General features: G+C 32.5%; 2 protein-coding genes across 5 annotated transcripts; one reads left to right on the top strand and one right to left on the bottom strand.

The window, feature by feature from the left end:
• Positions 1–563: 563 nt before the first annotated feature.
• mRF1 (mitochondrial translation release factor 1) lies at positions 564–2,171 on the top strand. The gene is made up of 2 exons (XM_031918525.2): positions 564–1,057; positions 1,167–2,171. The coding sequence occupies exons 1-2, from the start codon at positions 727–729 to the stop codon at positions 2,069–2,071; spliced, it is 1,236 nt and encodes a 411-aa protein (XP_031774385.1). The 5' UTR covers positions 564–726; the 3' UTR covers positions 2,072–2,171.
• On the bottom strand, positions 2,082–13,244 carry stj (voltage-dependent calcium channel subunit straightjacket). 4 transcript variants are annotated; one of them, XM_003696621.4, is made up of 19 exons: positions 13,028–13,244; positions 12,207–12,393; positions 11,495–12,034; positions 10,899–11,306; positions 10,480–10,794; positions 9,652–9,708; positions 8,258–8,338; positions 8,084–8,158; positions 7,822–7,926; positions 7,671–7,742; positions 7,431–7,578; positions 6,847–6,913; positions 6,579–6,748; positions 6,377–6,500; positions 5,982–6,014; positions 5,056–5,330; positions 4,578–4,921; positions 4,243–4,479; positions 2,082–4,142 (listed from the first exon to the last, which is right to left on the bottom strand). In XM_003696621.4, the coding sequence occupies exons 1-19, from the start codon at positions 13,108–13,110 to the stop codon at positions 3,750–3,752; spliced, it is 3,714 nt and encodes a 1,237-aa protein (XP_003696669.1). In that variant the 5' UTR covers positions 13,111–13,244; the 3' UTR covers positions 2,082–3,749. The 4 variants fall into 4 exon arrangements, with proteins under 4 accessions (XP_003696669.1, XP_012346044.1, XP_012346043.1 ...); XM_012490590.3 differs by lacking the exon at positions 9,652–9,708; XM_012490589.3 differs by lacking the exon at positions 5,982–6,014 and having other exon boundaries at positions 13,028–13,243.
• Positions 13,245–13,422: the final 178 nt, after the last annotated feature.

The raw sequence follows: 13,422 nt of genomic DNA, 5'->3' as shown, positions 1-13,422 counted from the left end.
AATATTAGAAGTGAATTGTATATACTCATTAGAAAATCGATATAATTGATACGACACACTTTTCAATCTAGTTTTTTACGCATGCTACATATGTATATAAATGTATAAATTAGTTAAAGTAAATAACAATCATATATAATAATGATATTAAGATAATATAGAATTAAAGAATTTCATATAATATTGCATGCATATCTCTAGTAGATGTCTTTTTAAAATAAATTACGTTTTTGATTTCAATTATAAATATTAGAAAGTTAGAAAAAGAAGTATATACGTATGATGTTTTTTAATATTGTATGGAACTGAATAAACATAATTGAATCAAGATTGTAAAAATTATCGAAATGGAGGCACAATCTACTGTTACCAACAGAGAAAAATTAAGACATCATTCTCAATTAAATATTTCATTTTTTTATATTCAATATATGTCATTTTTTAATATCCAATTTTATGAGAATATTAACTTTTCATGTAATTATAAAGTCCTATATTTTAAATTAGATAATTTAGATTTATTTTAAAGATATATATCATTTTTAAATATAACAGTTTATACTTTTTTAATGTTTCCTGCACTGATAGTACATGTTTTTGATAGCAAATTTGTCGCTCTCTTCAGTTGTAAAAATAATTATAAGAAAGGAGGTTGTATTTTTGTTATAATGATATTAAATTTTGCAAAACATAATTTTTTATTGTAATAAAATTTTGTAATAAAACATGTTATTTTTTATGAAAAAATACACTTTTAATATTTGTCAATATTATGGTAATTTTATATGTAGAAGTAAATTATTTGAATTAGATTATCCATTATTTTTTAATCTCAATAAGCAAGTTTCAGTTATATATAATTTATTTAATTCAAAAAGTAATTTATCTATAACTAATGCAAATATTAAAAAATATTTAAATTTTCTTATGAACGCATATCAAAATGAGAATGAAAGAAAAGGAAATATTTCTGAAATTCTTAAATTATCTGAAATTCCACCATTATTGAATGAAAAAAGTAAAATAATTAAGAATATAAAAAGTTTAAATGATCTTAGTAAGTATTATATTTTTATTTATTATTATATATACTTTTAATATGTTTATAAATTAAAAATTCTTTTTCTTAGTATTATATTTAATAAAATATATAATTTATGTTTTAGTAAAAGACAACAAAGAACTAAAGAATCTTGCAAAAGAGGAAGAATTAATATATAGGCAACAATTGTTAGAAATTGATGAACAAATTTTAAATATTATTATAAAATATATAGATGTAGAACATTATGACAATATTATTATGGAAATAGTGCCAGGCGTAGGTGGTCAAGAAGCTATGTTGTTTGCTAGAGATTTATTAGATATGTATATTAGCTATTTTAATCATATAGAATTTAACTATGAAATATTAGAAATATTAAATAGTGAAATAAATGGATTAAGGAAAGCTACTCTGCTTATATCTGATAATAATGCATTCAAAAAATTAAAATATGAAAGTGGTGTACATAGAGTACAAAGAATTCCTGCAACAGAAAAGTCTGGTCGTTTACATACTAGTACAGCCGTTGTAACAATCTTACCAGAACCTAAAGATGTAGATATTAAGGTAGAAGAAAAAGATTTGATAATAGAATCAAAAAAAGCATCTGGAGCAGGAGGTCAACATGTAAATACTACAGATTCTGCAATTAGAATAACTCATATACCTACTGGTATAGTTGTGACTTGTCAGACAAATAGATCTCAAATAAAAAACAAGCAATTAGCATTAACAAAATTAAAAAGTATGTTATACCAGGAAGAATTAAATAAACAAGTTTCATTCATTAATCAAATACGTAAGAAACAAATAGGAAAAAGATTGAGAAATGAGAAAATTAGAACATATAATTTTAATCAAGATCGGGTTACGGATCATAGGATTCTAAATGGTACAATACATAATTTGAAAGAATTCATGAAAAATGGAACAGCTCTGGAAATACTAGAGGATAGGCTTTATAAAAATATGCAATCAAAGATTACGCTGGAGATTATAGAGGATATGTTAAATCAATTAAAATAATAATTCAATATTTATCATTTTGATAAGAAATGATCTTCATTTTATATAGGCAAGCCATTGTACATAGCAAATTGTAATAAACTCTGTGTAATACAAGTAACATCATTCGTTTTTCGGATGGAAACTCGCCACATCTCTTATTATTAAATCCTTTCTGTTTCGCTTTAAGGAAGCAGAGAGCTAGTGAAGTAGAGAGTTCAGTTATTTATTTGAAAAACATACAACAATATTTTTGTTATTTTTTTTTTCATTTTGTTTCATTTTGTTTCATAACCGCGTGTCCAAAGGCACACATCCTTGTAACTCTCGTATAATACATTAATATACAAAATTAATATTCGTAATCTCTATAAATATCAAACGACACGTTTTACATCGGTTAATGTACAAAGCGCAAAATATGTATATGTGTATGTGAATGTATCTCATAGTGTTATGAACGTGTGATTTTTATATACGACCCTGCTCTGATATATAATTTCCTATAAAATCTTATCTACTTGAATACTCCAAAAAATAACATTAGCGACTGAGATGAATTAAATTTGTGGTAAATTTTATCATCGCAACTTCCTTCAATCGATCCTATAAGACGTAAGTATAACGATGTAGGTACATCCTACACCTACGAACATTTCTTGAGCGAATTAACTTCCTCTTTTGTATCACATTAAATCTAGATCTTAAATATGTCATATATATTCTGGTCGCTCTAGAATTTTCCATCTACATACATATAGATTGGTCGAATGTATAGTTTGTAAAACAACTAGTAATATTTGAACGAACAGTATTTTATATCTTTTTGTTCAATATTTTTTTTTTGTCAAAAAAGCATATTTTTTGATTACCTCTTCTTATTTCTTTAGATGAATGTGAATTTATAAAGTTTTGATTATTTTTTTCATGTTATTTTCTTTTAGATTTTGGAATAAAAGTAATACTATAAAATTTTCGGGAAATTTGTTTAAATTAAAAATGATGCATAGTGATTAATGATACTCTAACCGATCTCCTATAGTTCAATATTTTCTGTTATAATCTAAATCATCAAAGTAACGAATTAAGTAGTTGAATGAAATTGTAATTGAAAAACAAAAAAATAGAGCAGGAACGTATATGAAATAGACATCGCATTGCATTTCGGGCAGTAAGGTTGTTCTTTAGGACTAGTTCGGCACCGATTCACGGGTATACATCCTATTTAAATATCGTTAACCCTGATCCCGTGACATAGTTTAATCCTCGAGGTACATTGATGATTGGACCAATTAATATAAGTACAGACCCTGCCTGCACTATCGTCAAAGTACCATCTGAGGAGACAGCACCAGGACTCGGAGAACTTCTCCTTATTACAACATTACTATAAATTAGCATAAATATTAGAACATCTTGGAATCATGATAATCATGATAAAAACAAAAAAGAATTGATTCATAAGGAATTGTTTTTTTTACTGATAACTTATAACGAAATTTGGCAAAGGTAAATATTCGCAATCCTCCCGAAAAATGTTTTAATGGTAATCTATATATTGTATAATATGAACGATCATGAAGATAATCTTTTCGTTAAAAAAATTAAATTAGCAGCATTTTTGAAATTTAATTAATCATCTCTTATTTTTTATCATCGATTTTAAATCGATAAGCAATATATCATCTTAATAAAAAAATTAATATTGACCAAGGGCAATTCGTTGAATTAGAGAACAGGTTATCGACAAAAGAAAAAAGAGGTAGATATTTGGTGTCACATTCGAAGCTAAACCGCAAAGATCTTTGATCTCGCTCTCTCTCGAATGACTGCGAATACACGATTGAGGTCTCTTCCGTTTTAAGGAAATGAGTGCTTTCTGACATACTAGCGAGTTATTTTCATAAATTATTTCTTCTGGGATGACGCTCAAAGGAGGTATAGTTGTCTCTGTGCAGGCTGTGTTAACGACTAGAAGAAGCATGTTGCTATAATTTACCGGTTGAACGATATATGGCCTCATACAATCTTTTTTTACGTCTGAATCTATGTCGAACATGTCGAAAGATGCATTTCGTAAATACAAATATACCTAAAAGAATTAAAAGAAAGATAATATAATTTGAATAGAATAAAAAATTAAAAAAAAAAAAAAATATATTATAACGTAGTTGATATATCATAAAATTTACCTCTTGATCACAAGCTTCCGGTCTAGTTCGATTGATCAAAACTTTTTGATCGAATAATTTCTCATCTTTTGCATCAACTGGTGGTTTCTCTTCATTATCTTGATATTCTTCATGGATACCTTCATCCTCGTTTGGATAAGCATACGCGTACTCGGATTCCCAAATTCCAGCTTTGGCCCAAGCCCAGACTGCTTGCCCAACAAGCCACGAAATCATCTTTTGCGCGTGTTTCCACGGCTATGCGATCAATTGATTTATTAAAAAATTAATATTTTTAATGCTTAATTTCTAAATTTTAATTTTATGAACAGAATTAATAAACAAAGTATTCTTACCGCCAATAAAATATTTCCATCATTACTAGTTTGCGTACTCTTGAAACAAACTGCTTGATAATCGAATATTCTGATCCTTTCGAAAACACCTTCTTTTACTAAGCTAGACATGATTGGTCCTCTCAGTTCACCAAAGAATTTTCCTGCGTCAGATTTGTCTTTGGCTGCGATTACATATCCATTATTATCAATCAAATAGCAGGCCCAATTATCTGCACCACAATGCGTGTGACATTTCCCTGAACCCTCGCAACTGAACGTAATGTTCTGGAAGAGACCCTGAAGAGCGGTGTGTTGAAATTGAAAACCTACAACCGCCACTGGCGCCTTTGCTCTTTCAGTATCTAAAATAAATAATTGATTTTTTAATCTTTGTACGATTTATCTTTTTATTATGTTTTCTAATTTTTTTTCAGATTCTTTACAATTTTTTTTATCTCTATTTTTATATATTTTTATTATCAATACGATTATTTACCAATAAAAATGGCACGACTAGCAGTGACAAGGGTGGTGTTATCTGCACCCTCCTCATCGATTGGCACGGAAAAAACAAAACTTTCTGGTTGCACGTAATACTGTTCCACGGCACGTTTGTACCATACTTCATCAATGGCTCTTGGATACATTTTACTGAAGTGATCATCAGGAATAACACCTTCTTCGTCTAACAAGAAATCTTGCCATCTTGTCAAACCACTATGAGTAGCCATGAAAGCGAGTGTGACACCGAAACGTTGTTGAAACGTTTTCCTACAAGAAAAATAGTATTAAACACGTGGAAAAGACAATTTTTTTTTTTTATAAATCTTTTTCTTTATTTTCTAAAATACTGCAAAATCATATTACTATTGATTACTCACGTAAAGTAATATTTTGCTTTTATATATGTATATATATATATATGTATATATATATTTTGAATTTAAATATTTACTATATGTTATAAAAAATTATGACAATATGACAATGTGTATTATAATCATAAGAAACAAGTATATTATAATTACTACATGATATAAATCGAATTCATAAAAATAATTCTTCAATTTTTGAGTTGGCAAACTGTTTTTCTTCTTCAACGTTCCAATCCTGAAAGACGACTTTCATCTTCCATCTCCTTTTTTTTTTTTTTAATTAGATTTTGTACAAGGAATAACAGAAAAATAAAACGCAAAGTGCTATGAAAAATCTAAGAAAAAAAATATAGAATACATAAAAAAAAAAATATATGTTCTTTACGATAAGAGAGATGATAAACTAATTAACATTAAAAAAAGAATAAATGGAGAATAAATAAAAAGTACAAAATGCAAAACAAAGATACAGATAACACAGCAGTAAAATACTGTAGTCAACAGGTTAATTTCTAAAAACCTAACGTACGTTTATGATGAACGTTACCTGGGCAGCAGATTCATCAGCCTAGCTAAAGGTCTGCATGACGTCAAAGTGGTCAGTAGTTAGTCAATGTTCATTAGTAAGGAAAGAAATAAAGATAGAAGATTTTTGATTAAGATTTTGACAGAAGGAAAAACATAAAAAGAAAGAAAAGAGATAAAAATTGTGCAGAAAACGTAAAAGTATAGAGGGCACCGAAAACGGGTTCACCGAGCATATGTGTACATATTTTTAGATTAGATTTATCGTACGAATCTTTTTTTAACAATTTTTAACACGAAGAGAAAAAAATTATATCCTAAATTTAACATTCTCAGAATACAATGTATAATGTGTATTTCAATCATAAGAGATGTATTTTATATATATTTTAATTTAATAATAAATTCAATACTCACGCTTTCTCTTCGCGCGTGATGTTGAGGTTCGCAAACCACTGGGTTACCTTCGCATCGAACACTAAACTCAATAGAAGATCCCTATCGCAATAATACGAATCTTTGTCTATTTTGTATGGTGTAGCTGTCCAAATGAAAGTATACGTCAGCCGTTGTTTCAAATTATTAGTATAGCAATAGGATCGATACGTCGGATACTTACGTTTCGATTTGCGATGAGTTTCATTACCGGAATTCGTAGCTGAATATTCCGGTGGCTGGGAGGGTTGTTTCATATCATTCCACTTCCAGCGCGGTTGGCGGGTTCGTTCTAGAAAGTGCAAAAGCTGCGCTTCCGAGGAGTTGAACGATCGTTCATCCTCATAATGATACCTGTGTCATTAAAATTTTATTGTAAAAATATAGATATAAAATTGCATATAATTAAGCGTTTTAAAAATCTTACTTTAAAATGGAATACCTTTACTTACTTGCAATACAACCAATGAGGATGCACCCGCCAATTTGTACCAGCAAAATAATCAGACACGTTTATACCTATAAAATGAATTATTATCGTTAAAATGAATATAAACAAATATTGATATATAGCAGCAAAGATGACGAATTAAAACATGTTGATTAGAAATTTAAATAATTATAAATTCGTATAAGTATTCGAATTGTAAGTATTTGAATTTCTAAGATTTTAAGTTCGAAAAATATGCCATCCTCGCAAACTTTTCGATTATGCATGTCCATAAACGGAAGTTGGGAACTTCTCCCGCAATTTTGCATACGTAATGGAAAGTTTGCAATCAAATTTCTATCGAACTTTCTATGTTGCATATATACGTCTGCTTGAATTGAATAAAACATTGAATTTCATTTGGAAACAATAGTGAAAAGTTTCAAGACAACATTTCCTTGATTATTGGAAATTTATTCGTCCAAGTATTTCTATTTTTAAATTGTTTTATCTTTTTCTTATTCGCAATTTTTACGCGAATAATACTTGTAATAAATACAACTATTCTCAAATTTCGACTGCTGCACATTTTTCAGATACACATACCACTAACGTGCGAACGATGTATCTCTTCGGTTGCGTGCACGCGATAATTTCCGGTGTGGTCATGTTCTGGTAGGCTAACTATCACTGTGAAAGGCGTCTTCGGTATACCGGTGAAGTCATATTTTCTTTTTATTCTGCCCACACGTTTCTTCACAAATTAAAAGACGAGAGTAATTTAATACGTATTAATATTTGATACACCACCGTTGTTGTAATGATATAATATTAATTTTGACTTACCATATCATCGTAATGATATTTCGTGTGCAGTGTCACGCTACCGTTTTGTTGATTGACTACGTCATTTCGAAGCTGCGTGAACAAATTATTACTTGACAATATCATCAAGATAATTAATATCTTTTTCCAGAAGATAATTTAAAATTATTACCATGATTATTCCTTCGTCGAATTCTCTAGGCTCTTTGTCCTGATCCATAAGCTCAACCTCTGCCATGTCAACGCTATTGTAGGCTGGCTTTAGAATACCCTGAAACTGTATTTATCATACTCGTTAAATAACATTATTTACGACTTTTAAATTTTTTAACCTTTAATCTCGAGATCCGATTTTGAAATTTTGATTTTAATATGTATGTGTAATTTTAATTTTGGAAGAAAGAAGATATCTTTTTAAAAACGGATTTTCTTACCACTGGTCGGAGATCAGGATGAATTAGGATGAAACCGTTATTTGTAACAATGAATGCGTATCCATTTACGCCAAGCTGTTACATCGACAACGAATAAGAATTAATAAAAACTAATGATTACACTTATTTCTATAGAATATAACAATAAATCTTAATCAATTAGATCAGACTAACCAGATGCGGCATCATGAGTTTTTGTATCTCTTCGATAGGAACATCCGTGCCGGCAACACCAAGCAGATCAGCGATTCGTGTCTGCGCAAAGAATCATTATATTTTGTTTCAACAACATCTATAAACGGATTAATAATAATTAGTGTGTTAAAGTCAATTACGAATCATCATCATCCCAAGTCGCATAACCATAAGCGTATCTACCTTCTCTTTAATATAAACGCTATCACAATGAAATTCGTCTAATGACACACGATCTAGTAATTAAAAAACTAAAAAAATAAACAATAGCAATAATAATAATAATAATGTTCACTGACGATACTGCTGGACGTATAACTAGCTCAACTACGTTCCCAATAATAACGATAATAATAAGAACGATACACAATAAGAACAATTAATGTTTGACGCAGGCTATCCTAAGTGTTAATAATCAAATCACAATTAGCCACGCCATTATTGCTCCAACACCCGTCTATTTTTCTGCATTGATTATTGTTAAAAAAAAAAAAAAAAAAAAAAAGAAAGAAAGAAAGAAAAAGGGAAAATTTTTTTTCAAACATTTCATACAAATACGATACACGAATGAATGAAGAAAACGCGAGGTTCAATATTCTGAAAATTTTTTTATCCACAGAAAAGGGGACGGTTATCGGAATGTATTAATTCTACTATGTTACTTGTCTAGCGAAATCTAGCACTCAAGAAAACTCGTATCAAAATCGTACCATGTATATATGTGTGCTTGGTACTTTTTTTTTTTTTTTTTTATCCAACCAAAATATTCTTTCTTATATTTGGTATATGTATGTAATCACTGCAGAAGTTCTTCTACGAATCTCAATAATAATAATAATAATAATAATAATAATAATAATAATAATAATAATGATAATGATAATAATAATAATAATAATAATAAAGAGGAGATATCGCCGTTTGCAATCCAACAGGCGGGTGGGATTAATCCGTTTTTTCTACTCGTCTCGAACAGGACACAGGGTAGACTAAAATACCTAAACCTACCTAATGATTAAACTAAGTTCAATGCTAGTGTTAGATCAAATTAAGATACCAGAGAGATGAATGTGTGGACCTAAATGGAACGAAAGATCGCACGACATCGACTTCGTTTCTGACTTCGCCCGTATTCGATTTTCTTTACTTTTTTTCCACCTCCTGAACCTTTCGTTTTGCAGATAATTTATTATCGTGAAAAAAGAGTGTTGTTCCTCAACACTGGAATTCAAATATGGAAACAAAAACGGACAACAAAGAAAGAAACAAAAAGAATGTCGCGCGAATTGAATACAAGAAAGATGAAGGAGGGTACAGGGCTCTATGCATTGAAAACAACGTTGCTGTGTGTTTTTTTGTTTTTAGCTGCCAACCTCTCTTGTCTCTGTCACCCAGTATGCTTCGTTCACCAGCACCTGCCTTGTGATGTTCTGTGGACAAACAGGAACTTAAAACCAAAGGAAAAAATGCGCTCATCGTGGGGGTGGTTTCGCGCGGTTAAACGTTTATCCGCCAATGGATAAAGAGGTTAAACTCGACACATGTTTGTGTCGTCTGATCGATCGAAATGGGAGGAGAATGGAGGTGAAAAAAAAAAAAAAAGAGAGAGAGAAAGGGGTGAGGGGAGGGAGAGGAGGGGAGAGAACGATGATCGTGAATGCGAACTCACTTGACACTCTTAAATTATAATAATACCATCATCGTTAATCTCATTTCATCATGTTAATATAATACAAATTGAGATTGTCCATTATTCAATTATGGCCTGATCGGGCAAATTTGATTGATATTTGAATTTTTTTTTATTTAAGCTAACATACGATATAAATGCATTACATCGCAACGCACAGTTATTAATAGAACGGGGTTAACGGTAATCTGGTGTACAGCGCGATGAAGAAGTTAATCTATTCTCGATAATAACACGATCTTCCAGTTTTTTTATTTTTAGCGATACCTACGGCACAAATCTTTTATTTAATCTATAATTCTTAAATCGCATAATCTCATGAATCACTTGAAATTGTATTATACACGCGCGCTTGCGTGTATAATTGCAAGCAAACAGACTTGAATTTCAAAATTTTTTTTTTTTAATATCAAACGCTTGATGTCGAACATTGGCGACCTAGTACGTTTCCAAAAGACTACGTTCGTTTTCAATTTCAACTTAACGCGTGTAAAAAAATGTAAAATCTTACCGCGTTTTCCCGTCGGTCGAATACTGGTATGCTGACCGAAGTCATTAGCCTGTATTCTTGAAGATCGCCGCTCTGGTCGTGCGATTTCCTTTGTTTTTTCACGAACCTGCGATCTCGTTCCTCGCTATTCAACAATTTTCTCCTTTTGTGAAGTCTGAGGAACCTCTCCTTCTGCTCCTCGCTCTCCCTTTGCTCCCACAACCAGTCGGTCATCTTTGGATCTGTTACGTCAGCGTAGACCGGGGTCCAGATCGTTGGATGATCCGTACGACCGAGAACCAACGGTCTTGCCATTACAGGAACATATTTAAGAACCTTGAGGATAGAAATTTCAATCGTTTGTTTCATTCGATCGATATTAAAAGTATATATCAAAAATTATCGACCAAATCAAGGGTACGAGAAATATTCATATGTACCTCTTCCCTGACTTCGGCCAAAGTGCAAAGATGCACGAAATAACCCCTGTTGGCACAGGCCATCCATTGAACTTCTTTAACATCTGCCACTTCTCTGCCGATAAGATAAGTGAACATTCTGACCGGCATATCGGCTTTGAACGGTTCGTCGGGATTGTCTCTCCAGTTGTAAGTCTCGAAAATCTCCTTATAGTTGTATGGAACGCCGTCTGTTATCAACATAATCGCCTGGTTGCACCTGGCCCCTTCCCTTTCGGTTCGATACGTTTCAAGAAGCTCGAACGCGGTGGTCAAAGCCAGCGAGAAATTCGCAATTTTCTCCGTGTCTAAATTTAAGATGGCTCTCTTTAATTCCCTCACGTTCGCTAAATTAGCTTGGACTAAGGTATCGTTGAAACACGGCACCACCTGCAGTGTAATATTTTTTATTAATTTCTTTTTCTTTTTTCTTTACAAAAAAAAAAAAAAAAGTTATATAACTTATATACTTAACGAGAACCTCGTCCTCGTTTTTAACTCAACGCAAAGAGTATTTCGTCATTTCTTCATGACGATTAATAGAAAATAATACTTTTGCGATTTTTATTTTGAATTACCTCTTTCGTAACGTTCGAGAACGTGATGATATTAACGAAATCGTTGTTTCCAAGAGTGTCCAGAATATTGTTCACCACGTGTCTGGCAATTTCTCTGCGGATACCAGTCATGCTGCCCGAAGTGTCGATTAGGATAAGAATATCCTTTGGGCTGGTAGCCGCCTCGATGTACCAGCTTCTAGTTCTGCAGTCGAACAAGTCCACAGGTTCCATATACCAGTTCATCGCTGGATATTGTCTCATGAAACCGGTCGCGCTACCGAAATATTGCCAGGATAGCGAAGGATCTTGCTCGTAGTTGTTGATAAAAGTCTTGTCCAACTCCTCGGACCATTTTATCGCTCTAATCACGTTAGACGCTCGATCATAGACATTAGTTGGGACGTGTACAGCGGATCTATCCAAATTGACTTGGCCACCGAAGTGGGCACTGTGTTTCAGGTCGATCGTGTTATTCTTCGCGTTTGTGTAGTTGAAGGACTCCGGAGGATCGACATCCGGAGCGGACAAGGCTGAAGTTTCCGCGACATCCATGATCCTCTAGAATAGGAGATATATCAAGATTATAAGATTAATAAACGCGAGTATTGATTTTTCAAGTTTGCTATATATATTCTTATATATATTCTTAAAGTGAGGAATGTGCATCTCGCGTATTGTTAAAATTTTTTTAAGAGATTTTTTTTTTGCAAAGAGCTTTTAGAACATGTACCTTGATAGCCGATATCTTCGATTCCATCATCGCTTTGATATCTTTGGCGATCTCGTGGACCAAAGCATTTCCATCACGTGGCTTTAACACTGCCTGTTTGTAACTGTCGTTAAACTTGTCCGCGTTGGTCACAAACTTGCCTAACTGCGACAGCTCGAAACCTAACTTGTTTGCCCATGTTTTTACTCTGCATGGAAAATAAATTGTATTGAATGAAGACAATTTTATCCCTATTTTGAACTTGTAGTAATATAAATAATATCTATTTATTACTTAATCTAATAATTAATAATTTTTTTTCAAAACAATAGTTTGATCAATGTAATTTGTAATTTGTAATTTGTAACGATTAATGAACGATTAAACTGTCATTGGAAGAAATATAAAATTTTGTACACAATACACCTAAATAGTAAACAATTACAAAATTATTTACCCAAATATTATCCATCGAAACTGTAACGTTTCTAACAGTGAAAGAAATCTAAACTTAATGTATAAAACTGATAAACTCTTCGACTTTTCAATTTTCCCCACTTCCATATCCAATATTTCCCGTATCCCTAAAACCAATTCTTCTCAAAAAAAAAAAAAAAAAAAAGAGAATCGTGTAAAAAATACGACATAAAACAAAGCAACGAGGAATGCGTGCGTTTTAACAAGGGGTCCACGTTTTACATCAGGGGTGGCGCATGTGGGCTTAATGAATTGCTGCCGATTCCGAATTCGGGCGTAAAATTGGAATTTTCTCGAAGAGAAGGAGAAAGAAGAAGAAAATAATACTCGACGATTTATTACGACGATGCGCCTCGTCGACTTACGTGTTGTACGATATGCTGTCACCACGGGCGAGTGCCTCGATCAGGATCAGGATGACGATAACAGGCAGGAAACGGGGCCTCATAACTCTCGTCTTGTACGGCGCTCCGCTGTTTACGCGAGGACACGGTAAACAAAACTGAGGCCGAGAGGAGGCTCGCGTCTGACATTAAGGATACTACTCCGGGTCGGCCGTCGTCGTCGTCGTCGTCGTCGTCGTCGTCGTGGTGCTCGTCGTCGTCGTTGTCGCCGTTGTCGTCGACGTCGCCGCCACGCAGTGCGCGCACCCTTCCACTCCGGATACCACGGCACTGGCGATGGCACTTATCGATCGTTCGACCAGACTTGCGCGCGATGATGACCCGAGATTCGAGACTCGGCGTCGCCGTCTCGACGC

This window comes from Apis florea, unplaced genomic scaffold (assembly GCF_048593485.1).
Source record: "Apis florea isolate Af1SG1 unplaced genomic scaffold, ASM4859348v1 contig_2350_pilon, whole genome shotgun sequence".
Lineage (NCBI taxonomy): Eukaryota > Metazoa > Arthropoda > Insecta > Hymenoptera > Apidae > Apis > Apis florea.
The sequence above is the reverse complement of the archived record's forward strand: the minus strand, read 5'-3'. Positions and strand labels throughout refer to the sequence as shown.

Coding starts and splice junctions, on each gene's coding strand:
- mRF1 (XM_031918525.2), top strand. CDS start 727: ATGTTATTTTTTATGAAAAAATACACTTTTAATATTTGTCAATATTAT. Junction 1,058..1,166: donor AAAAAGTTTAAATGATCTTA/GTAAGTATTATA, acceptor TTTATGTTTTAG/TAAAAGACAACAAAGAACTA.
- stj (XM_003696621.4), bottom strand. CDS start 13,110: ATGAGGCCCCGTTTCCTGCCTGTTATCGTCATCCTGATCCTGATCGAG. Junction 6,914..7,430: donor ACATCGTTCGCACGTTAGTG/GTATGTGTATCT, acceptor TTCATTTTATAG/GTATAAACGTGTCTGATTAT. Junction 5,331..5,981: donor CTGATGAATCTGCTGCCCAG/GTAACGTTCATC, acceptor TTTTTCTTGTAG/GAAAACGTTTCAACAACGTT.